The sequence below is a fragment of the Xenopus tropicalis genome, chromosome 3, assembly GCF_000004195.4.
Source record: "Xenopus tropicalis strain Nigerian chromosome 3, UCB_Xtro_10.0, whole genome shotgun sequence".
Taxonomy (NCBI): Eukaryota; Metazoa; Chordata; class Amphibia; order Anura; family Pipidae; genus Xenopus; species Xenopus tropicalis.
Window position 1 is genome coordinate 64,369,423 of NC_030679.2, and position 25,737 is coordinate 64,395,159.

The window sequence follows — 25,737 nt, forward strand, 5'->3', positions numbered from 1 at the left end:
TCGCGTTATATCTGGGGTATTACTGCACAGCGCCAGAGACAACCGATGAGCTAGCCTGCCCCGCTGAATGTGGCCCGCTGAGTAACATGGATCCTCTGCGCAGGAGTCGCAGTCTGAGTGATAGCCCCAAGCTGTCGTCTGGTATGTCTAAATAGTTTGCCCCTCATCATCGCGTATGGTAACTTATTTGTCTCTGGTATGTCTGTATCTTATACCGCATGCTATCCTGTGCTGAGCCTATATCATACGCTTCTTACCCAGGACTTGGTACCATGCTATCCTGCTGTGTGTTTGTGCCCTCATCCTGACATTTAGTACCATCCAATGCTCTGATGTGTCTTTATCATATGCCCTTACCCTGGCACTTAGTACCATCCAATGCTCTGATGTGTCTTTATCATATGCCCTTACCCTGGCACTTAGTACCATCCTATGCTCTGATGTGTCTTTATCATATGCCCTTACCCTGGCACTTAGTACCATCCAATGCTCTGATGTGTCTTTATCATATGCCCTTACCCTGGCACTTAGTACCATCCAATGCTCTGATGTGTCTTTATCATATGCCCTTACCCTGGCACTTAGTACCATCCTATGCTCTGATGTGTCTTTATCATATGCCCTTACCCTGGCACTTAGTACCATCCAATGCTCTGATGTGTCTTTATCATATGCCCTTACCCTGGCACTTAGTACCATCCAATGCTCTGATGTGTCTTTATCATATGCCCTTACCCTGGCACTTAGTACCATCCTATGCTCTGATGTGTCTTTATCATATGCCCTTACCCTGGCACTTAGTACCATCCTGTGCTTTGGTGTGCCTGTGTCAGTTGCACCAAGAGCCATCCTGTGCTCTGCAGCATCTGAATCATATGCCCTAATCCTGCTACCAAGTACCATCCTATGCTCTGCTGTGTCTGTATCATATGCCCTAATCCTGCTACCAAGTACCATCCTATGCTCTGCTGTGTCTGCATCATATGCCCTTACCCTGGCACTTAGTACCATCCTATGCTCTGTGTGTAGGCAGCCATCTCAGCATTGTGCCTAAGCATTGAGTTTGGGCTTTCAGAAGGAGCCAGTAATATACATTAGAACTGCTTTCAGGTAACCTATTGTTTCTCCTGCTGCCATGTTACTGGAGGAGTCCCAAGCCAGACTTGGATTTCTTACTATTGAGTGCTATTCTGATATCTACTGGGAGTTGCAATCTTGCTCCCTTCCCATTGTTCTGCTCAACGGCTGCTGGGAGGGGGATGATATCACTCCACCTTGCAGCTCAGCAGTAAAATGTGAAATATGTTTATCAGAACACAGGTCACATGGCTGTAGCACCCTGGGAAATGAAGAATATGGCTAGCTCAATGTGAAATTTCAAAGTTAATCTAAAGCTGGCTATCCACATGCAGATTTAAAATGCTGATTTGGCCCCTTCAGACTGAATTAGCAGTTTGTCTACCTGTGTATGTGCCATCACCGATGACCTATCCATTAGATATATGGCCATAAATTAGGCAGCTATCTATCTGATAGGTTTAAAGAACCCATTGTGGACTGCACTGGCAAAAACCTATTAAAGGGGACATATAGGATAAATGGGAAAACCCTAATTTTGTAAATTATTAATAATATAAGGTGCTGGTTTTACTTTGTGCTAAAAATTAATCCTATCTGTAAAAATGGCCCCTTTTATTGGAGCTCCCTATAGATCCTATCACTTCTCTGTCTGAGTTTGAAATGGAGAGTGGGCGTGTCCAAATGGTCCCTGCCAGAAGCACAGTAGGAGGGGGAGAGCCAATCACAGCCCTGCACTCCCACAAGCAAAGACAGGCTTCAGTTCCCTATCAGGTCAGCCTAGCTGTTGGGCATATTGGGTAAGAGTCACCAGTGATTATACCTTTCCTTCTCCTTTTAGACAGAATTCTGTTCCTTATGAGGTTTGCTTATGAGGTTTTACTTAGGTTTTCAACAGAATTTTGTTCCTTATGAGGTTTGCTTATGAGGTTTTACTGTATAGTAACAAAAAATATTTTAGCTCAAGCCCTTAAAGAGATACTGACAACAGAAATGAAACCTTTTTTACATCCGTCATAACATTGTCTTTGCATGCTATTTATAATTTTGCCATAAAAGTATTTGTCCAAGCTTTTATATTCCCTATCTGATCCCCCATGTTCTTCTATGAGGGGGCTGCCATATTTGTCCAGCAGGAGGCCGTTAGCATTAGAAGCTATAACTGACAGGATGAGAAGGGACAGTCAGGCTGGCAAAACAGTCAGGTTTTGGGATTTCAAGTAACAATTACTTACAAAAGCAGCCCTATCAGCAAAAAATGATCAACACAACCTATAGGCAACTTTTTATGTAGATTTATATTTTAAAAAGTAGTTTTTTCGTGTCAGTATCACTTTAAGGATTATTACCATTCCCTGTAATCAGCACTGGTAAACATAGGCCAGTAGCTCTGTATAAGAGGTTTTTTTTATGTCCCAGGCTTGTAGAAAATTAGTTCATTGTTTAGTTCAAGGCTTATATCACAAGTACCTAGTATTCTGAGTGCTCTACCCACAGTGTTTGTTTTTCTCTGCTAAAAATGCTAAAGATTGACAGATTGATGTCAGTGAGACCCATGTGGTCCACATTGTCAGGTGAAGGCAGGAATCCAGTTGTTCAGCAGTCGCCTGAATGACTGGCAGGGGACAATAGTAGACTTTTGGTCCTGTACTGTAACCTTGAGAAAGGTCTCTTCGGTCACCTCAGAACAAAACGGTGGTTCAATAATATTATGGGCAACTACTTGAACCAATCACACACGTAGCTACATTAGGGCCAGTCACTACTGATACCGCTGGGTCTATGGGAAGCCACCTAGTGATAATGCCTAGTTTAATCTACTGCATGACGCAGACAGGAAAGGTCTCTTACAAGGGGGGACTTGGACCAGTGATGATATCAGAGGCTCTGAGCATTGTTTGGCCTGTTTAAGCCATAAAAAAGCAGATTCTACCAGTAGATATTTTTTTTGTTTATGAGCGGTCAAAGTGGTTCTTATATCAAAGCTAGAGTTCCTATAATATTTTCATTGCTCAGTGTATGGTCAATGGATTAATAGTCCAAACATTACACCATACAGCCTTGGTCCTTCAGTACTATGGCACACACTGTTTCTGGTGGATGGATTTGTTGCCTGAGCATTTAGTAGCTGTGCTGAAAAAATGCTAGAATTACTTCCCATGCACCTTATTGGTAGTTATCTGGACCTGTACAGTACACTTGTGAGTCAGCGGACTATTGCCTAAAATTGCGAAAATAACAATAAAATCCCTCGGATGACCATGTGTCCTCACAGATGTCCTGATGTAGGTATTTCTACTTCAAAGTTGCTACCCTGTACAGGTATGGGACCTATTATCCAGAATGCTTGGGACCTGAAGTTTTCCAGATAAGGGATCTTTCTGTTGTTTGAATCTCCATACGTTAAGGCTGCTAAAAATAATTTAAACATTAACTAAACCCAATAAGATGGTTTTGCCACCAATAAGGGTTAATTATATCTTAGTTTAGATCAAGTACAAGGTACTGTTTAATTATTACAGACAAAAAGGAAATCATTTTTAAAAATTAGAATTATTTGCTTATAATGGAGTATATGGGAGATGGCCATTCCGTAATTCTGAACTTTCTGGATAACGGGTTTCCAGATAAGGGATCCCATACCTGTACCATAAATCACCTCAGCCATGCCATGAAGTTTTTTCCAGCTCTAGAGATGTTGCCTGTTGTAAAAATTTGTGAATTATCTTTAATTTAGTGTTTTGCGCATAATTATATAATATGTGCTTGAGCTCATGTGTTTGTTATAATTCTGTAACCACAGGCTGGAAAATAAAAGAAGACTTCATTTGTTTTTACCCTGAAGCAAAAGTATAAATTAAAATGTGCTGTTTATTCTAGGCCTTTTCTTTTGTCTACAGGGAACATGTTGTCCTATTTCACAGAAACCATTTTATATTTCTGTTAATGACCTTTATTTGTACTGATGCAGTTAATGGAATACAACATTCAGAGTAAGCATAAGGGGCTGACTGCTTGGGTGGCCTTGGAGCAGTGCAGGCTAGTGTCACACAATGCAGATCTGCTGCCTTCTCTGCCGTCTTCATTATGCACTGACCGCTGCTCGACCTCAGACTGTCTCTGCACACAAGTGGTGGATATCGGCACAAAAATGCAAAATTATGCATTTTCACAATGAAAACCGGACCTTTTGGTGCATTGAAAAGCGGAAGTTGTTTCTGTCATTGCATACTAAAGGCAGGGTGGAAGCCATACAAGCATGAACATTTTTTGGGGTATACCAAATAAGGACTGTGATTGGCTAATTGGTAGCCCCTAAATTTTCTTGGAAGTATGGCTTAAAAACTAACACACACATATTTTCCTATACCTATATTGTTGTTATGACCCTGACCAAAGGTTGGACCTCCAGGGTGGGGTTGAACTGAAACCATCCAGCAATGACTGGTTAATATAAATTACACAGATTACACATATGCTGAAATGTTAGAGTTTCCACAAAGATAGTATATTGCGTAAGGTAAAGTCACCTTCCTGTTTGTAAAGGGATTATCTTTATAGAGGAAACTAGCTATTTATGAAGAGTATTTTCTCATAGTGGAAATAGCTGATGAAAGGAATTTTTCCATCTCTATTCCATCTTATACACAAAATATCCCAGAATTGAGGAATAAACATTGGAAGACTGTTCAAATACAACAGCAGTTTCAACAGCAGTTTGAAGTCAAGAAAAACGCAGACAAATTTGCACTTGTATTATTCTTCATGCAGTGTGGTCCTATGATTTGCTGCTGTGACTAGGTGGTACTGGGACCCGCAAAAATAGCCTCAGTTCAGATCTTGCTGGCTCTTCTATGTTCCTGGGGCGCAGCACCAGAGTTGATTGCATAGGATGCTGTATTTAAGCTCATTGCAGCTAGTGGTCTTCACATTGAATGTCCTTACCTTGTCTTTAATTCCCATGGCTGGCTTTAATGGGGAGATGAGAGTTGATTTATGGTGTTTTGATTCCACATTTTAAGTGTCACAAGACATTGAGTGGGCAGAATGCCCAAGAAATGCCATCAGCCTGGTGCCAGTGCCATAATAAGTGAACAATGTCTAGCTGTTAAACACAGGGAAATTGCCAAAGTGTTGCTATTCCAGACAACTTTTAGGTGAACTGCACCACTGATAACTCTCTAGCCGTGCACATTTGCTCTTATTCTGAAAACCAGAATAATGAAGGGGCTTTACTGACACCATCTTGCAACACTTCTTCACGATCTTCTGACAGGAGCATGCCAAGGTTGATCTGGACCTGGCATTATCTGCACATGCTTGAAATCATTGATTGCAGTGAAGTGGCACAAAATGGCACCCACTAACCCTGCAAGGACAAAACAAGGACGTTTACACGTTTTAGGAATGCCACTATGCCAAGGTTACATATCAAATCTAAGCAGTTTCCAGTCTTTTGTCATCTTCCCTGATGCAAAAAAAGCAAAGGGAAAATAGAATGCTGAAAATCACCCCTTGTGCCATTTACTTTGAAAAGAAAGGAAAGCCTGATTCACTGGGGTGGGTCCAATATTTTAGTCACCCTCCAGTGAAGATTTTTCACCAGTCCAGTGCTCTTTTTGGGGAAAAATCTGACTGGCCCAGGGATACATTTTTAGTTCTTAAAGAGATACTGACACCAGAAATTAAATCTTTTTTTACATCTTTCACAACATTGTCTTTGCAAGAACTTTATCATTTTGCCATAAAAGTATTTTCCTGATGCTTTTACATTGCCTGTCTGATCCCCCATGTTCCTCTATGAGGGGGCGGACATATTTGTCTGTTAGAATTGGAAGCTATATCTGACAGGCTTAGAAGGGACAGTCAGGTTGGCACAACAGTCAGGTTCATGAACTTCAAGTAACAATTATTCACAAAAGCAACCCTGTCAGCGAAAAACAGTCAACATGACCTATAGGTAACTTTTTATGTATATTCATATTTTGAAAAGAAGTTTTTTTGTGTCAGTATCACTTTAAAATTATATGGCTTTTACTGTACTGTGCAGGCAAGAGAGTATGTCTGTTTTAGGGACACCTGAGAAAGGTAAGTAAATAGTGGCACAGCAATGCACTTCTGCTTTCCATGGGCTGGGAATTTTTCTCTAAAAGAAGCACCTGTGGCTACCTATTGGTACCCCTTAGTGAATCATTAGGGATCCCATATCCTTAACCCTTTAAGTGCCACAGATCATACATTTTACTTTTTGCAGCACTTCTGGGTCCGGGAGAGGAGGAGCAACTATAATGGCCCCTATGCAACGAGCAGAGGTGGAGAATGATTGGCCCCTGGGGTGCAATCACCCAGGGGCCCCATAGGAAACTGCATATGGCATCCCCGGGTGCTGCTCCAGGATGATCTGCCTGCCAACCCCAGATTAGTGTCAAAACAACACACAAACGCAAGCTTATTACACTAATACACACACACATTTTTAGAGCATTACACATATTGCTGACATGCACACACATACAACACATATTTTGCCAAGTGTAAACACACATACACACACAATTTTGTGGATTTTTTTTTCTATCGCATTGGGTTTTATTGCCATTGCAAATTGGTGTTGTTTGCTTGATTTTGTGCTTAATTACTAATTTGGGCCAGCAAAAATATTCAGACTGTGATTCTGAGTGCAAATTATACTAGACAAAAAAAAAAGCATTGATTTTAGTGGGTGTATTGATTTTTAGTGATTTTATTGCATTCCATATTGTTCTTTGTTACTTGTTTGGGCCCATTGAAATTTTGTCATATGCTATATATATCGAATTGGGTGCCTTTGCATGCCACATAGTTAAATGAAATTTTCTGGTATAAATCCCTGTATCTGAATCTTTTCTGCCAAAAGCAAGATATTATCAGGGTAAAACTGCTTACAAAAAGATTCTCTTTAAAATCAGAGTTCACCTTTTCACTTATTACTAATATTAAACGTTTATCTAAATGTTCATATGCCTATGAGTTCTAGTTTCTGAGACAAAAAATACTTCTTAGATGTCCTTGAGTCGTTAACTGGTGTAGGATCTATTATTCAGAATATTGAAACCTGAGGTTTTCCGAATAAGGTTTTTTGTTTTTTTGTTTTTTTTTATAATTTTGATCCTCATATCTTAGAGCTACTAAAAAAACATTTAAACATTAAATAATTCCAATAGGATTGTTTTGCCACCAATAAAGATTTAATTAAGCTCAAATACAAGCTACTGTTTAATTATTACAGATATAAAGAAAAAAAATATTAAAATGTTGAATTAATGGCTTAAAATAAACTCTATGGAAGATATTCTTTTTGTAATTTGGGCCTTTCTGGATATATGGTTAATAAGGTGGCAAGGGATCCCATAGTTACTTACTCACTGAGCTGTTATTTTATGTCTGATGTCCCTGTGTTTAGAGCGCCGGCGCCTCCTATCTCCATCTCCTAACTATGGTACCCGACTGTGTGAGTTTCCCAGCCCTGAGGAGGTACAGCTCCGCCGTCGGCTCAAGTACTTCTTCATGAGTCCATGTGATAAGTTTCGTGCCAAGGGGAGAAAGCCTTACAAACTGGGCCTGCAGTTACTAAAGATCATGTTTGTCACTGTGCAGGTATGCTCTACAGCCTTTCCTAATGACGCCACCGGTTATGTAAACTGGAAACTGCAGCACTTACAAAAGGAACCTTTTGCTATACACTGCTCAGAACAATGCTTCTTTCTGTAACATAACATTTGTAGTGTTTGTGTATTCTTACAGCTTATCTTGTTTGGGCTCAGCAATCAGATGGTTGTACAGTTTAAGGAGGAGAATACAGAGGCCTTTAAACACCTGTTCCTGAAGGATTATACTGATGATGCTGAAAAAACCTATGCTGTATACACTCAAGAGGATGTCTATGAACACCTTTACTATGCTGTGGAGCAGGTAAAGTCCTTAACACATAGTATGTCAGGGGACCATGGCCTAGCTGTATAATGTTGCCTTTCTGCAAATAACTCTGTTTAATGTGCATGTAGCTGCCCAGAATGATAAAAGCAGTGGATTAGGCTTTCACCAGAATGACTGGATGTGGCTTATGCTGGGCTAAGCATCACAGGAACAAGATATAAACCATATATAAAGAAATTAATGTCTTAACAAACAACTTCTCATAAACAATAGAACTTTACTTTACTATGCTTTATAATTTTTTGACTATGGCTAATGCCACACGGCATCAGCCTTTTCCTGTGCCTGCACGCGAAGCTAGTGCATTGGCCTAGGTGCAGGCACACAGAGCCCCACCCCCTGTGTCCATCAATTGGTGCTTGAAAATGTCCAACCAAATTTCCTTAGATCACCATAGGGTTTCTTTACTTCAAATTATTAGTGCCAGATCAAAAGGTCTGTATAGAAAGTCCTTGAAAGAAAAGGTCTGCATAAAAAGTCCTTGAATGAGCCTTCCTTTATACTCAATAAACTGTGGAAAAAAATCAGGAAACCAGCAATTATACATACATATACCAGGATACAAGGAACTGCACCAAAAACATGCTTACCAAATAGGCACCCAATATTGTATCAAATAACAAGTTAAAAACTATTAGTAATATCACTAGAAAAACTTAGTCTTACCCTTATCTTTATGTACCTACACTTTCTGGTGAATAAGATTTTCAAAGCCTGCAAAAAATTAACACATGTATAAATACATCAATGCATAAATCAGATAAAGAATTTCATTAAAAAGGTTTCAAACTCCAAGGATCATTAAGCCCATCCGGTAATAATGTGTTGAGTTTTTTTTATCCATTTACCTTCACGCTTTAAGAGTTCTTTCCTGTGATCACTACCCCTTAGTTCTATGGTCACCTCATCACACACCATCTTGTTGTGCTGCATTATGTTTATGTTCAATAAAATGTCTAGAGACTTGCGTATTGGTTTGTGTACTAGCTTTAAAATTCCTAATATTCCCTTTATGCTCTTGGATTCTCAGTTTCACTTCTCTTATGGTTTGGCCCACATACGCCAAACCACATGGGCATTTCAGTAAATAGACCACAAATGAAGAATTACAAATGGTTAACGAAGTATGGTTGAATGCTATAATTGATAATGTTGAGAAGGAATTCCCTACCACCATGCACCCACGGGTCCCTGTTTTATATCTTTTACCCAAGGTACATAAGACCTTGCACAACCCCACTGGAAGACCAATTGCCTTCAGCATAGGGTCTTTCTTGGAACCTTTATCTAAATAAGTTGACACTTACCTGCAAAAGGAAGTACAAAAAATTAATATTTGTTTAAAAGACACAACAGACCTTCTGTCTAGATTACAGCAGATGGGATTAGTACCATCAGATCTGATTTTGTGTGGGATATATATTCAAAGTCTGTGCACCTCTATTTCCCATGAAGAAGGTATGGCTTATACAGAGGAAGTATTGCTTAAAACTAATTTGGCTAATCAGAAAATGTACTTCATACTTGACCACCTTAATATGGTCTTGACCAGGAACTATTTCAACTTTGAAGTTGCCTATTATTGGCAGATACATGGTGCGTCAATTGGGGCGACGGTTGCACCGTCATTTGCCAATATTTTTGTTAATCATTTAGAAAAAGTATTTTTTCTAGATAAAGAACCTTTGTCAATTTATATATGCATATTTTAGGTATGTGTGTGATATTCTCACCATTAGAACCATTAGAGATGTTACAAGATGTTACAAGAAATGATTGGTGAGGCAAATAGAAGCCATAATACTATCAAATTTAGATAAGCTTACAAAATGGTATATTTTAAACTGACCTGTATAGAAAAACTGTGGATAGAAACAATTTGCTGCACGCTAAAAGCTACCATAATCCAAAAGTAATGTGTGCAATACCTAAAGGGCAGTTTATGCGTGCAAAAAGAATTTCTTCATGTCCAGAGAAATATGAGGAAGCAAAAACTGGGCTTGTGGAGAGATTTGTTGAAAGAGGGTGTAAGAAATGTATAATACAAACTGCAATTTATGAAATAGATACATTAGAGGCATAAGAGGCAAAATAATCAGAGAATAACTTTTATTTACCCTTTTTTAATCAGCACTGCAGTAAGATACAAAATGTGATTTCTAAGAATTGGCCTTAGATACAAAACGCCAAATACTTTGGTAAATTGTTTCAAGATTCTCCTTCATTTTGTTACAAACGGGGTTCCACACTAAAAGATATTTTGTGTCCTTCTGACACTAGATTAAAGCAACCAAGATTCAAAAGTATGCCAAGGACAGGTACTTTCCCTTGCCTAAACTGTAACTGTTGCTCTTCAGTAATAAAAGGTAAATCTATACATCACCCAACAAAAGGGTATGAAATACTGTTAAAGACTTACGCAACGTGTAATTCTTCATTTGTGGTCTATTTACTGAAATGCCCACGTGGTTTGGCGTATGTGGGCCAAACCATAAGAGAAGTGAAATTGAGAATCCAGGAGCATAAAGGGAATATTAGGAATTTTAAAGCTAGTACACAAACCAATACGCAAGTCTCTAGACATTTTATTGAACATAAACATAATGCAGCACAACTCAGATGGTGTGTCCTGGATGAGGTTACCCTAGAACTAAGGGGTAGTGATCACAGGAAAGAACTCTTAAAGCGTGAAGGTAAATGGATAAAAAAACTCAACACAAGTATTAAAAAAAGTGGGCAGAGCCACCAACAGGCAATCAGACTTCACCTATTTTTTTGGTTTAAATTTAAAATGCCTTTCTCACACTATTTATGTCAGGGTTCCCAACATTTGCTCAGTCAGTCACTGTCTGACCATGTATTCAGGGTTAGAAAAAGTGGGTGGAGCCACCAACAGCCAATCCATTTCCACCCATTAAATTTCATTGGTTTATATTTAAACTGATGCTATAATTTAAGTATTAACTCCAGGGTTGTTAAACTTTCCAAAGTTAGTCACTGGGTATTTGTGGTACAAAGTTAGGAAATGTGGGCGGGGCCACCAACAGCCAATCACATATTTACCTTCACCTATTTACTTTCAATGGTGAAGTCTAAAATGCTGTCAGTCCCACAATTTTTATACTTAAGTCCCCAAACTTTACAGAGTTGGTCACTGGGGAACTGCAGTTCAAAAAATAGCAAAAGTGGGTTGGGCCACTAACAGCCAATCGGATTTCATCCATTGAATTTTATTGGTTTAAATTTAAAATGCTGCCATTCTCACACTATTTATGCCAGATTGCCCACTGTCAATGGATGACTCAAGGTTAGAAAAATCACAATTTACCTATTGACTTTTATTGGTTTAAATTTAAACTGCTGATGTTTTTTAATTAATATCCTAGGATCCCTAAACTTTGCAGAGTTAGTCACTGGGTAACTGCAGTTCCAGGTTGGCAAAAGTGGGCGGAGCCACCAACCACCAATCAGATGTCACTCGTTGACTTTCAGTGGGGAAATTTAAAGACACTATTAAAACCAGGTTCCCCAACTTTGCACAGTGATTTTTACTATATAACTGTGGTTCAAGGGAAAAGGTGGAGCCAACAACAGATCAGATTTCATTCAGTTTCAAACCAACATGAAGTTTGTTCTCAAACTTCCCTTTCTAGTTATATGTTTGTGTGCCTTTATAAAATATGAAGAAATCCAATAAAAACAAGTTTAAAAAAAATGTACTAAAATTTTTTTATACTACATAACGCAAACCATCAGATGAGTTTGTACTGTTTATCAAGTCAGGCTCATGGTACTCACCTAGCATTTTGAACTACAAACCTATGGCAAATCCATGTTTCGTTTTTTGTCACAAGCTACAATTAAAGACAAAAACCTTACTATAATTATGTGCTGATAATACAACAAATTTGATCATTGACTGCACCCTAAATGTATATTGTGTAGGCCCTCGCATAGCCCTGACCTCCAACAATAAATACTTGGGGTTAGCAGCACAAGTACTGCTTACCTCAAGTGTCTGTGAAGGTTATTGCAACTTGGCAAATGCATTTGTTTTATATGAAATGATAATATTGCTAGTTTTTTTTAAGTCTAACCCTTCTAAATTCTTCTTACGCAGTACTTCTCACTGTCCAATCAGACGACTGCCCGATATGCGTATACCCGACCTTTCAACCAGTCGGCTCTCTCCGTGTGCCAGCAATATTACCGTAAAGGCCACATTGACCCCGCTAATGACACATTTAATATTGACCCCCAGGTCATCACAAGTATGTTCAGAAATGTTTATTTTCTTGTATATTCATACCACAGTCATGAGAGCAACACATTTCCATATGTGTCAGCATATGAGTATGAATTGTATGTGATAAATGTAAATTGCTTGTTTATGCACTAGTGTTATGTACAGTTTCATTATATATGCCACTCTGTATACAGTGCTGTATATATGTCTGTAAATATGTATCTGTGTGTTTCTGTATATAATTAGAAAATCTCTGTCCTTTTTCCACAGATTGCCTGTTTTTGGATCCTGCAGAGCCAAGCCAAAGCTACAAGAATTTTACTATTAAGTTTCACAAGTAAGTACTGATGAACAACCATTCTGATGATATGGTTTTTTTCTAGGTTTTTTTTTTATGTTTTAGTTATTTGCCTCCCTGTTCTGCTTTTCAGCAGCTAACAGATGGGGGTCAAGAATTACCATTTGCTTATTACTCTGTGAGGCCTCAATTTTAATGTTAATTTTACTTTTCATTGCTTTCCTTTATTTTCTGGGCCACCTCTGGTCATCGTTTAGTATCTCCATCAATCCACTGCCTAAATCATTCAAAAAAAGAAAAATGAAGACCAGCGGCATGATGTTAATTTGCCCACTGTTTGTAAATGAGCCACATAGCTCTCATGTAAACTCACTCATATGAGGTTAGGCACCTGACCATAAGCATGTCAGTCAAGAGAAAGAAAGTGTATATAAGTGACACATGACGAACCTGCTTTTCTCTGCCTGCGTTTCCTACCCATATGCTTTCATCTGCAGCTTTGTGTAGCTTGCACCAATAGGCATAGCTTAAGGTCCCCATACACGAGATCGCCAAGCGAGCGGATCTTCCCCCGATATCCTCACCTATGGGTGGGCGATATCGGGGAGCTTGAAGTTAAAAAAAAAAAAAAAAAATCCGATCGTTTGGCCCTGGGGCCAAACGACCGGATTATGTAGGCGGCAATGGGGCAGTCGGTTCAGGGACCGCATCAACGAGCCGATGCGGTCCCCGATCCGACTGGATTTTCTAACCTGGCCGATCGATATCTGCCCAATTTCAGGCCAGATATCGGTCGGCCAGCCCGCTCGTTTCTGCACCTACATGGGCAGATAAGCTGCCGAGTCGGACCAAGGGACCGATATCGTCAACTTCTATCGGCCCGTGTATGGGGGCCTTTAGGCTACACAAAGCAGAGATCGGGCCAAAAATGCCTGGTTTTTTTTTGGCTGATCTCCACTCCACGAAGCTGCACTCAGGTTGATGCTGTGCCTGTCACTGCAGATACACAGAGCTGTGGATGAGAGTGGATTCATTTTTTCAGCCTGCATAGGGAATGCTGAGAAAAGTGGATAATCTGCCATTTGTCTCTGTGACCTATTTTACAGCAATCTATAAATGTTTAAATATTCGGAAAGGATTTTTTACTGTGAAGTTGTGGAATTCCCTCTCCGACTCAGTTGTGCTGGCTTATACATTATATAGTTTTAAGAAGGGGTTGGATGGCTTCTTAGCAAGTGAGGGAATACATGGTTATGGGAGATAGCTCTTAGTACAAGTGAGGGAATACATGGTTATGGGAGATAGCTTTTAGTACAAGTGAAGGAATACAGGGTTATGGGAGATAGCTCTTAGTACAAGTGAGGGAATACAGGGTTATGGGAGATAGCTCTTAGTACTAGTGAGGGAATACAGGGTTATGGGAGATAGCTCTCAGTACAAGTGAGGGAATACAGGGTTATGGGAGATAGCACTTAGTACAAGTGAGGGAATACAGGGTTATGGGAGATAGCTCTCAGTACAAGTGAGGGAATACAGGGTTATGGGAGATAGCACTTAGTACAAGTGAGGGAATACAGGGTTATGGGAGATAGCACTTAGTACAAGTGAGGGAATACAGGGTTATGGGAGATAGCTCTCAGTACAAGTGAGGGAATACAGGGTTATGGGAGATAGCTCTTAGTACAAGTTGATCCAGGGACTGGTCTGATTGCCATCTTGGAGTCAGGAAGGAATTTTTTCCCCCTCTGCAGTAAATGAGTGAGGCTTCAGATGGGGTTTTTTGCCTTCCTCTGGATCAACTAGTAGTTAGGCAGGTTATATATAGGCATTATGATTGAACGTGATGGACGTATGTCTTTTTTCAACCTAACTTACTATGTAACTATAAATCTTGAGTCAGCTGATCCTATTATGGATTTACAACATTTCTTAACCTTTGGTTTGTGCCTTTTGCTGCATAATGTGACTTTCTCCTTTTTCTTTTGCAGGCTGATCAATCTGACTGTACAGTTCCAGTTAAAGGCTATTAATATACAAACAATAATTAATAATGAGATTCCAGACTGCTACACCTTTACTATCACGGTGAGTTTAGTAGGAAAAAGGGTGTTTTGGAAAGATGATCCAATGGGTTGGGCAAGATATACAGGTTGCAGTTAGCATTATTATTATGAAAAATGAGATTTCTGTAGCCCAGGTTGGGCTTGCCTTGGCATCAACCTAGACCTTTGTAAACACACCAGTAAGGTCTTAGTTGCATTCTCCTGCTGTAGAGTAATAGCAGATGTGAAATTTTGTAGCATTTGCCAGCCTATTTCAGCCAGCAGAGAAACACTTTATACCCCTTTTACTACATGTCATTTACATGAGTGGATCTGAAAAAGGTTTACTTCCTGAAAATTTTCATTTTTGGGCCTGTCACAAGCATTTCAGGCAGAGGTCCACCAGCAGAGAAAAGTGTTGTGCCATTATCTAAAGTATATAAAGGCAGTCAGTTGTCTAGGAGGGAACTATATGCATAGAGGACTGCTTTCAGATAGGAGTGGAGCAGTTTTTCCTTTAATTTTACCAAAACATGTTTATTTCTATTTTCAATGTATGCTCCAATCAGATGCCAGGATGAAATCATATTAAAAGATGATTGAGATGTATTTATTTTTTCAGTGATAAACATTCATATAACTAGCAAAAAAATAAATGGTGAAAAGTGTGAGTATGTCTCTTTAAGGTAAAGGAATGCTGTCATGGGAAAACGTTTTTCAAAACGCATTAGTTAAAATAGTCTCTACAGCAGAATCCTGAATTGAAAACCATTTTTCCAAAGTGCAAACAGTAATATCACCCCCTTCCTTTCTCCTTTCCCCCCAGCAGCTGATCAGCATAACAATGAGAAGGTAGCAAGATAGCAGCTCCCTGTAGATGTCAGAATAGAACTCAATAGTAAGAAATCCAAGTCCAGCTCATGACACCTCCAGTTACATGGGAGTAGGAGAAACAATAGGTTACCTGAAAGCAGTTCTAATGTGTAGCGCTGGCTCCTTCTGAAAGCTCAGACTCAGGCACAATGCACTGAGATGGTGTTTATACACCGATATTACAACTAAAAAAAATACATTTGTTGGTTCAAGAACAACATTTTAAGTGCTTGAGTGAATTATTTGCTATGTAAACAGTGTAATTTAGAAATAAAAAGTACACCATAAAAATCATGACAGAATCCCTTTACACAGCTACTGTTATTGTCAGCAACTGGTCAATTAAAGTATAGCTAGTACTTAGTATAGTTACATTTGTGCCTAAATATTGCCAGTGTTTAGTGCAGTTTTTTTTTTTACTAGATTTTATTTGATAACAAAGCACACAGTGGAAAAGTCAAGATCCAGCTGGACAATGAAGCAAAAATCAAAGAATGCAAAGATCCAAGTGTATATGGCCGAGGTGAGAGCTGCCCACCATTATTTGTATCTTTACCAATGTGTATGAGTGTGTTTATGTTTACATGTAGTCACAGTCACAGTCTGGCACCTGCAAATGTTTAGCTCTAAAATTGCTGCAAGTAAAATGCATGCAACATTACTGGATATATACAGTACAATAGTTCTGGTGATTCCCGTTGCTACAATTGTTCTGGTTATTCCAGATGCTACAGTAGTTCTGGTGATTCCAGATTGGAGATGCCATGCTTTTTCCATAGAGAGAGAGACCTACTTGTATCACATTAGACTTGTTTTAAGAGGATGTAAAACATTAGGGCTCATTTATGTGTGGAAGTGCAGTGAGCAAAGTGCAATTTTGAGCACAATTGCCATGTTTTTACCTAAAATGTTTTTTTTTCCCAGAATTTCAGCACCACTACAGTGGCAAGTTGCGGAGTGCAGCTGCACAGTTGTAAATGACCCCTATTGTGTCTAAAAAGGCATTTGGCGACTACACAACACACAAAAATTGCAGTTAAACCAGATGAAAAAATGCACTGCTTTAAAATAATCACAGACATTTTTCTATTTTCAGTTTCTTTGTATTTAAAACTGATGCAACTAACATATTTGCTCCTTTAAAGGGGTTGCCCACCTTTGAGTTCATTTTTAGTATGATGTAGAGAGGAAGAGGCAGAAGGCTAATAATTCAAAAACTATAAAAAATGAAAAATTGAAAAGTTGCTTAGAATTGACCGTTCTATAACATATTAAAAGTTAACTACCCCTTTAAGTTATAGGAATTATGTTATAGGAAAACATTGTTTTTTACAAAATGCATCAGTCAATAGTGTTCCTCTAGCAAAATCCTGCATTGAAATCCATTTTTCAAAAGAGCAAACAGATTTTAAATTATACTTTAATTTTGAAATTTCACATTGGGCTAGCCATTTCCCAGGGTGCTACAATCATGTGATATCACCCCCTCCCCTTTCCCCCCAGCAGCCGATCAGCAGAACAATGGGAAGGTAACAAGATAACATCTCCCAGTCACTTGCACTGCTAACATGCTCTCATGCCCCACCTATTGGTAGATATGAGAATAGCACTCAATGGTAAAAAGTCCAGCTGACCCAAGTTGTGACTCCTCCAGTTACATGGAGTAGAAGAAACAAAAGCTTATCTGAAAGCAGTTCCATTGTAAAGTGCTGGCACTTGCTAAAGACACAGTGCACTGAGATGGCTGCCTACACACCAGTATTACAGCTAAAAAAAAAAAAATGAATTGATTCAGAAATAGCATTTGAAATGGTAGAATTAATTATTTGCAATGTGATTAGTATAATTTAGTAATAAAAACTATTCCATAAAAATCATGGCACAATCTTAGTAATACAATGTTGTGTATCATTCTTTTCCTAACAGGTGATAATCACTCTCGCCTGGCCTTTGATGTCTTAGTCATTCTTTCCTGCATTCTGTCTTTTATCCTATGCGCCCGATCCATTGTACGTGGATTACTTCTACAGCATGTAAGTTTAAGTGGGTAGATCTGTATTTATAAAGAGGCTTGGGAAGTGTATAGTGAGTGTTAAAGGACATGGAAACCCAAAGAGATTCAAACCTGTATATTTTTAGGGCACATTTTCTGCATTGTTTTTATATTCTAAATTACATTTATTGGCAAAGCACAATGTTTTTAAAAATACCAATTCTTCTTTCCCACCGGCAGCCATTTTATCTGAGGATATTGATGACATCATATGTTCAGAATGTGCATAGCCCCTCCCGCTGTTCTACTTAAACACAGCATTTTTTTATTACCATTGCTATAAAAACTGGTAACGCTAGCACATGGTTTCTGCATAGCAGGCAGCATATGGGAGCATTAATGCCTAATGATGACATGGTTGCACACACATGATCAACCGCCTCATTGGAGTTCAGAAGATTTGTATTACTTAGATTACTGAATAGTTCATTCTTGATGTGTATGTTGTTTCATGCTTAAGCTCTGGTTACTGCCTTTATAGACTGTGCAGAATTGCAGTCTTTGTCTGAGCGCAGCAGAGATGCTTGAAGGGAAATGTTTAATTGGCTAGTCACCAGTATTTCAAAAGGTATTTCACGGATACGGCAAAACTTGTGCATTGAGGAGTATCAAGAGCGCTTCTTAAGCAGATACAAACAAATATGTGGGGCTATGCAGAACTCTTAGGAGAGGACTGCATCTACGGACTGATTCGATACCCACCAACAGGCTTTTCTAGGCAGACTATGCATGGGCCAGTAAACCCTGCTGATTTGGCCCCTTCAGGCTGAATTTGCAGCTTATTGGCCTGTGTCTGGGACTTGCCCAGACCTGCCCTGCCTGAAAAACAGCCTGATATTTAGCAGGCAGTTGAAAAATTCCTGTTTGCATAGGCCTGAATTATGATTTGATTGGTGGCCTATGACATAGGTGGCCAAACTGGTGAAAGATGCACTTGTTTTCTTGAATACTTCAAATGCCCCCCCCCTGCACATCATAGCACACATTTTGAAAAAAAAAGTACAGTTTTTAGACCAAATAGTTAATATTAAGTACCATATGTTTGTATTAGTAGAAAACATGAGAATTTTTCTTTGCGCCAGGAATTTGCTCAATTTGTGCACTATCGTCACGGCCTTACCATTTCCCTGTCTGACCGTCTGGAGTTTGTGAATGGCTGGTATCTGCTGCTTATCATCAGTGATGTCCTTACTGTGTCAGGAACAGTCATGAAAATCGGAATTGAGTCTAAGGTAGACAATTAGATATACTTAATAACAGTAAATATAAGAAAGAGTGAGCTCATTTTACTTACCATGTCCTGTTGTCTGGGCAACCTGACCATGCTGCCATTCTATTTTGCTGATTTTGCCCTGCATCCAAGGTTTGTTTCTATAAAACTTTGTGCTTGAATTCTCCTCTTTCATAGACCTTTGCTAGCTATGATGTGTGCAGCATCCTACTGGGGACATCAACTCTTCTTGTGTGGGTTGGAGTTATCAGATACCTGAGCTTTTTCCAGAAATACAATGTAAGTATGTAGAAAAATAATGTTCTAATTCAGTGGCCCCCAACCAGTGGCTCGTGAGCAACATGTTGCTCACCAACCCCTTGCATGTTTCTCCCAGTGGCCTCAAAGCAGGTGCCCATTTTTGAATTTTTGGTAAGGAGGCAAGTTTTGGTTGCATAAAAGCCAAGTACAATGCCAAACAGAGCCTTCTGTAGGCTGCCAGTCCACATAGGGGCTATTAAGTAGCCAATTATAGCTCTTATTGGCACTCCCCAACACTTTCCATTTAAATGTGTCTCATGGGTATAAAAGGTTGGGGATCCCTGTTCTAGAGCCTGGTGACAGAAATTGTATGATACATTGCATTTTGCTTTCATTCATTTCAAGCTAAATAAGCACCAGATAAGGACCCCACTTCCTTGCCTGCCTTACTTCTTACTGGGATGGGTACACCTGAATAATTTTGTGAATCCCATTCTGCACATTGAAAGCGTTCACTGCACATTGAAAACGTTAACCACTCATCTGAGTACTGGTAGGGAATTCACCGCCATTTAAACCTTTGAGGGTAATACAGTCACAGACATCCAATCACAATGATTCCATTGAACTTATTCAATGGAAAGGAACCATTGTGATTGGATGTCTGTGACTGTACTACCCTCAAGGGTTTAAATGCCGGGGAATTCCCTACCAGTCATTTGAACTGAAGAAGCCATCTGGATGAGTATACTGTATGTAATGACCTGGATGAATGAGAATCTTCATAGACATTATATTCTATACATTAAGTTGCTTTTAATTTTTCCGATTCACTAAATGTGGTTTATGCTGTAAGGGCAGAACTTCCTTCATTCTACCACTATACATACATGTGTATACTGGATATAAAAAGTCTACACACCCCTGCAAAATGGCAGGTTTTTTTCAATATTAAAAAAGAGATAAATCCTGTCAGAACTTATTCCACCTTTATTGCAAAATTGCTGTCTATACACATCTTAAATAGTAGTTAGTATACACCTGATGTCAATTAAAGTGGCTCTGATTGAGCACAGATAAAGTTTGTCTGTTCCTGTACAATTATTCCTCTTGGTCTCATACTCCAAAAGCCATGGTCCAAGCTGAACAAAACATGAAAGGCATCTCATCATTAAAAGGTATCAGTCAGGAGAGGGGTACAAAAAGTATCCTAATCATTGAACATTTTATGGAGTACTGTGAAGTCATCAATGAGTGGAGAAAATATGGCTAAACAATGACTGTACCAAGAATGGGATTTTACTCCAAGATTGATGAGGAGACAAGGAGAAAACTGGTCAGGGAGGCCACCAAGAGGCCTACAGCAACATTAAAGGAGCTGCAGGATTTCTTCGCAAGTACTGGTTGTTCCTTACAAGTGACAACAATCAGTCGTATTCTTCATATGCCTGGGTTGTGAGATAGGGTAGCCTTTACATACAAAGGAAAACATCCAAGCCTGGCTAAACTTTTTACATAGGTAAACCCATTTTAGCATGACCCAAAGCATACATTTAACCTAGTTGGACATGGTGAAATACACTTTTTACTATACTTCTAATGATTGTATGGTATCACAAAAGGATGTGTCCCAAGGCATAAAACCTGCTACACTATGTTATTGATCTTTTTCTCTTCTTATGTCTTTCTGAGCTCTTTTGAACACTGGTTTATATTGATTTAAACTTTTTTTGCAAGTTACACCTGACTGGAGAACGGGTCTCTGAACTGGCTAAGGAAAAGTACTAGGAGAGTCCTGAACTTTCTAATGTGTGTTCAAGTCCACAGGTGCCAAACTAATAGACACTTACACAAAAAGACTGAGGGCTGTAATAATATCAAAAGGTGCTTTACCAAGTATTAGTTTAGGCATTTGTATGATTTATCTTGGTTTCTTGATCTTGATGCTATTTAACAAAAAGCTGGCATTTTGTATTATAAAAAAAAAAAAAAAACCATTGTGCGTATAACCGCTGTAAAGAATGATTGGATTTAGGGAGAGAAAAAGAGAAATTCTGGGGTTGTGGATAAGCAGCTTGTGAGCTTTGTCTGCCATAAACATTTAGTTTGGAAACATCATTTAAAAAGACATTTAAACTTGTTTGCAAAAATGTCAGGTAGATTTTGTTATATGTCACTGGCACCCTGATCTTTCTCTTTTACATATCATTTGTGACAGTACAGTACCCAACAAAGAGCTATTTATTGCACATATTTAACAGCTGTTGGAAAAGTGGAATTGCATTTTGTTATTTATATTTGTTGAACCTTCTTCTAGTCAGGATAAGCTTTTTGATGTTTAATGTGTAGCCTCTTCTTCTTGTCTGTTGCAGATCCTCATAGTCACACTACGTGTCGCCCTTCCTAATGTTATCCGTTTCTGTTGCTGTGTGGCGGTGATCTACTTGGGATATTGTTTCTGTGGTTGGATTGTGCTGGGTCCCTATCATGTTAAGGTAAGCCATAAATTATTTTATTTCCTTCATTGTGCACTCTTTTACAAAAGAATTTGCCTATCCCTCCTATTTCCACATGCCTTCTTAAAGAGAAACTATTAGAGTACATCAAGATTTGATCAGAAAATGAGAACAATTCAAACCAAGTAACCTATCAGTTTACCCATTATCAGATCCTCACTCAGTTGCTTAGAGGAGCCCATGGTTGTTGCATGACAGTCCAAAATTGGGGGTGACAATTCCTAAAGGCTAATAATTGTCTGATTTGAGTCGGGGACCATCTAAAAAAACAGTTTATCATTGGATAAGTGGAAGGGTGTCAAAGCATTTGCACATTTCTTAATTACTGTTTCCTTTATACTTATTGTAAAGAGTTAAGTCCTTATTTCTTGTATGCCTTTTTCCTCATTTCAGCTCTTCATTTCTCCCCCCCCCTTGCTCTTTGTTTATAATAATAAACCAACAAGTCAAAATTCTTAATCTAGTTTTATTTTTATTAATGTTTCTCTTTCAGTTCCGCACACTCTCAATGGTGTCCGAGTGCCTCTTCTCCCTTATAAATGGCGATGACATGTTTGTCACCTTTTCTGAAATGCAAAATAGCAGCTACTTGGTGTGGGCTTTCAGTCAACTCTACTTATATACCTTTATCAGCCTTTTTATATACATGGTGCTAAGTCTCTTCATTGCCTTAATCACTGGGGCCTATGAAACTATTAAGGTAAGTCCAAGCCAGTTTGTCACAGGGTCTTCCTTGTCCCTTTTCATAGTAAAATCAAGTGGATAGCTATAGGAGCAAAAAGCTGCTATGGGAAGTATGTCTGTGGGTCATCCTTCTGGGTGTTAGGACTGTGCAGAGTAAGATATTATTAGTTATATACTTAATAATATCGAAATAAGGCTTTATGCATGTTGTATGAAGTTTGTTTTTGGAAAGTGGATGTAGGGAGAGTCTCATAAACAGGGACTGTAAAGGTGGCCAAACTGTACATGTAAATATCTGCTTGTTAGGCAAGGTCTTAAAACTAACAGATCTTTCAGTGGTGTTGCCCCTTCTTGAGGTGGGTGATACTGGGCTGATCTGATTATTTGGCCCTAAGGCCAATCAATTGAATCATAGTAGGCAGCAATGCAGGTAGTCAGGAGAGGACCACATCAATGAGCCAATGCAGTTCTTGTCTTAACAGGATTTTTAAACCTGTCCCATAGATATCTGGCCAATTTTGCCCATATATCTATTGCATAGGCCGTCTGACAGGGCCCATACGCAAGCAGACAAGCTGCAGACTAGGTCTGAATGGGCCAAATTGTCAGATTAAATCCGCCTGTGTATGGGTAATTTAAGGATGTGTATGTCGAACAGGGCTTAGAGCAGGGGTCCTCAAACTTTCTTAAGGTGGCCACACGTGGCTATTTTAGATCTTTTGTGCGACTATCGGTCGCACGAAAGATCGTACAATCCACCACTAACCATTCAGGGCTAAAACGGCAGATAAGGAGGTAGAAACAATAGGATTTCTACCTCCTTCTGCCGATTCAGCCCTGAAGACAGATTTTGCTCAGGTGCCTTCTATGGCACCCGATCAAAATCTTTAAACCGGCCCGATCGGCGAGTCGACCGATACCAGCAGCATCCTGCGATATCAGTTGACTAACCAACTTGCCATACACGCACCGAATATCGTACGAAACAAGGTTTCGTACGATATTATTGGTGCGTGTATGGCCAGCTTTACTCGTGAGCCACAGTCAAATGTAAAAAGAGTTGGAACACAACACAAGCATCATGAAAGTTGATGGAGGTGCCAAATAAGGGCTAAGATTGGCTATTTGGTAACCTTTATGCACACTATCACCTTACAGGAGGCTTGATTTGGTAGTAAATATTGTTTTTATTCAACCAAAACTTGCCACCAAGTCAGAAATTTAAAAATAACTCCCTGATTTGGGGGCAGTGAGAGCAACATCCAAGGGGTTGGTAAGCAACATGTTGCTTACGAGCCACTGGTTGGGGATCACTGGCTTAGGGGAAGGGTGCCCTTGTTCTACACCAGCTGATGCATTTGAGGCTTCCTGCAGTAACATTTCCTCTATTTCTCTCTTTCAGTGTCAGAATTCAAGTGATTTTAGTGGCAGCAATGACAATGCTCTTTATCAATACATAGCAGAATGCAAAGACAGCCCCAGCTCTGGGAAATTCCGCTCTGCAAACAGCACAAGCTGCTCCATGTTTTGCTGCTGTACTCAACCGTAAGTACATTTAGGAATCCTGTAAATAATTCCACTTGTTTTGCTGCTGTACTCAACCGTAAGTACATTTAGGAATTCTGTAAATAATTCCACTTGTTTGCGTGTTGAAGAGTGTGGTCAGCAATTATTTACCCAGGCATATATTATTTATATATGCTGAAACTAAATATTTTCAAGGTATTTTAGTCAAATACATCATATGGACAGACAATGGCAGTTTTGTCAGAAAGAATATATAGGCAGTCACACATTTCTCTATACAAGCCAATAAAAAGTGGCCTTTCCTTTATAAACAAATCAGTTTTGCCTCTTCTCAGCAGGAAACTGTCAAATGAAAGCTTTTCACTTGCTGTTATCCAGAAAAGGCTCTCAGTTACTGGACTGCTGTTGTTAACAGTCGTAAAACAGTACAGTCATAGTTACCATAATTAAAAGGACTAATACAGCTCATTTTGCAAATTAATGCACAGCCAGTTGCCCATGACAACCAATCAGTGATTAGCTTTTTTCTATGTTATTATTTCTATACAAATAAATAGGCTTTTTCTGCCCCCTCTGTGACTGTTGACTTTGCTTATTTGCCTTTTTTTGTTTCAGGACCCATTGTGATGAAGATGTAGCAGTCAACTGATGTCTACCAATCTCACATTCCTCTTGAATGGGGTTTTGCTGGATTCAGGGTAGTGGGTACTGGTGATTTTAATGCCATTTTAAGAGTCCAGTGAATACATATTCCGTTGCATTTAAGAATGGGTTTAAGGCGAGATTGTAATTGTTTGGCCCAAGATTTTGAAGACTTTTTAGTCAGGGGGACTGGCTTACTACCTTTTTAAGATAATATGCAATTGTCAGGTACAAGCCATTTATTTATATCAAAGCAATGTGTTCCCATAGCTTCTTTAGCACAATCATATGACCGTGGGCCAGTGAGAGACTTTCAGCCCACAAACCAACAGTCTCTTGTGGGGTTGCTGCTAAATACAGGTATCCAGTATGTATAGATTTAAAAGTATATATTTTATGTAGGTTTTAATTATGGGGTGTACTTTTTAATAAAAGGGGAGTGTATGTATGGTAGAGGATGTGTGAATGCCTAGTGTAAGAGGAGAGCAAAAACAGGAGTAAAATAAATGGAGAGTATAGACAAGGGGTGCATTTGACTGGTATGGATGGATGAAACTTAAGTTAATGTAGGATGAAAGTGTGTATCTGGGAGAGAGCTACTAACTGTACTGAGGAAAGCAAGCTCCCAGATGCAGTACTAGTCACCAAGGTGATGCCACGGTGCTACTGCCAATTGCAAGTGACACTTTTCTGGGGTTTTTTTTGTTTTTTAATTTTTCATGTTGTTTTTTAATTATTGTCTTGTATTGAATTCAGAATAAAGTGTCACGGACCATTCCATGGATGTTTGCAGCCATCAGTGTCTATTTTTAAAGAACTCTGTTACCTCAGATGAATGTGATGCAAGTGTCTGGACTTAACTAGCATTTCTTGCTGTACTGGCGTTGAAATATATTTACTCTTTATCTGCTGCCATATTTGCCCTTTTTGTATGGATGTTAGGAACCAATAAAACACTAATGTTAAACAGTAACACCAAAATATGAATATGTGTATGAAGATTCTCATTCATCCAGTTCATGATATACAGTATCTAGTAGAATTAAGTCTAAAACAAATGGACTTTTCTCACTTTTTTCCTTTAAAACCCTTTCACCACTCATCCGAGTGGCTTATTCAGTTTGAATGGCTGGTAGGGAATTGCTATTCATTTTGGGGAGAATACCTTAAAATTGATACAGGTATATGAGAGGACGGACAGAAAACTTGAGAATTACAGAAACCATCTTCGTTTAACCTACGATGCCAAATCACACAATGCAGCCTATGTCTGGGTTCTTCGGTTAAAGGTCACAGGCCCAAGGTGATCCTTCAGAAAGCCCAGAAACAACTG

At 39.1% G+C, this 25,737-nt stretch overlaps 1 protein-coding gene across 1 annotated transcript; it reads left to right on the forward strand.

Moving 5' to 3' along the window:
• Positions 1 to 25,189, forward strand: mcoln1 (mucolipin 1). The gene is made up of 14 exons (NM_001011347.1): positions 1 to 141; positions 7,520 to 7,713; positions 7,861 to 8,028; positions 12,173 to 12,323; positions 12,569 to 12,635; positions 14,585 to 14,681; positions 15,935 to 16,034; positions 17,438 to 17,544; positions 18,647 to 18,796; positions 18,973 to 19,074; positions 21,408 to 21,530; positions 22,045 to 22,251; positions 23,638 to 23,780; positions 24,378 to 25,189. The coding sequence occupies exons 1-14, from the start codon at positions 87 to 89 to the stop codon at positions 24,409 to 24,411; spliced, it is 1,698 nt and encodes a 565-aa protein (NP_001011347.1). The 5' UTR covers positions 1 to 86; the 3' UTR covers positions 24,412 to 25,189.
• Positions 25,190 to 25,737: the final 548 nt, after the last annotated feature.

Bases quoted from the DNA above. Each gene is read 5' to 3' on its own strand.
- mcoln1 (NM_001011347.1), top strand. From the start codon at position 87: ATGGATCCTCTGCGCAGGAGTCGCAGTCTGAGTGATAGCCCCAAGCTG. The intron at 8,029-12,172 runs GTAAAGTCCTTA...CTTCTTACGCAG, and splicing joins TTTACTATGCTGTGGAGCAG to TACTTCTCACTGTCCAATCA. The intron at 21,531-22,044 runs GTAAGCCATAAA...TTTCTCTTTCAG, and splicing joins TGGGTCCCTATCATGTTAAG to TTCCGCACACTCTCAATGGT.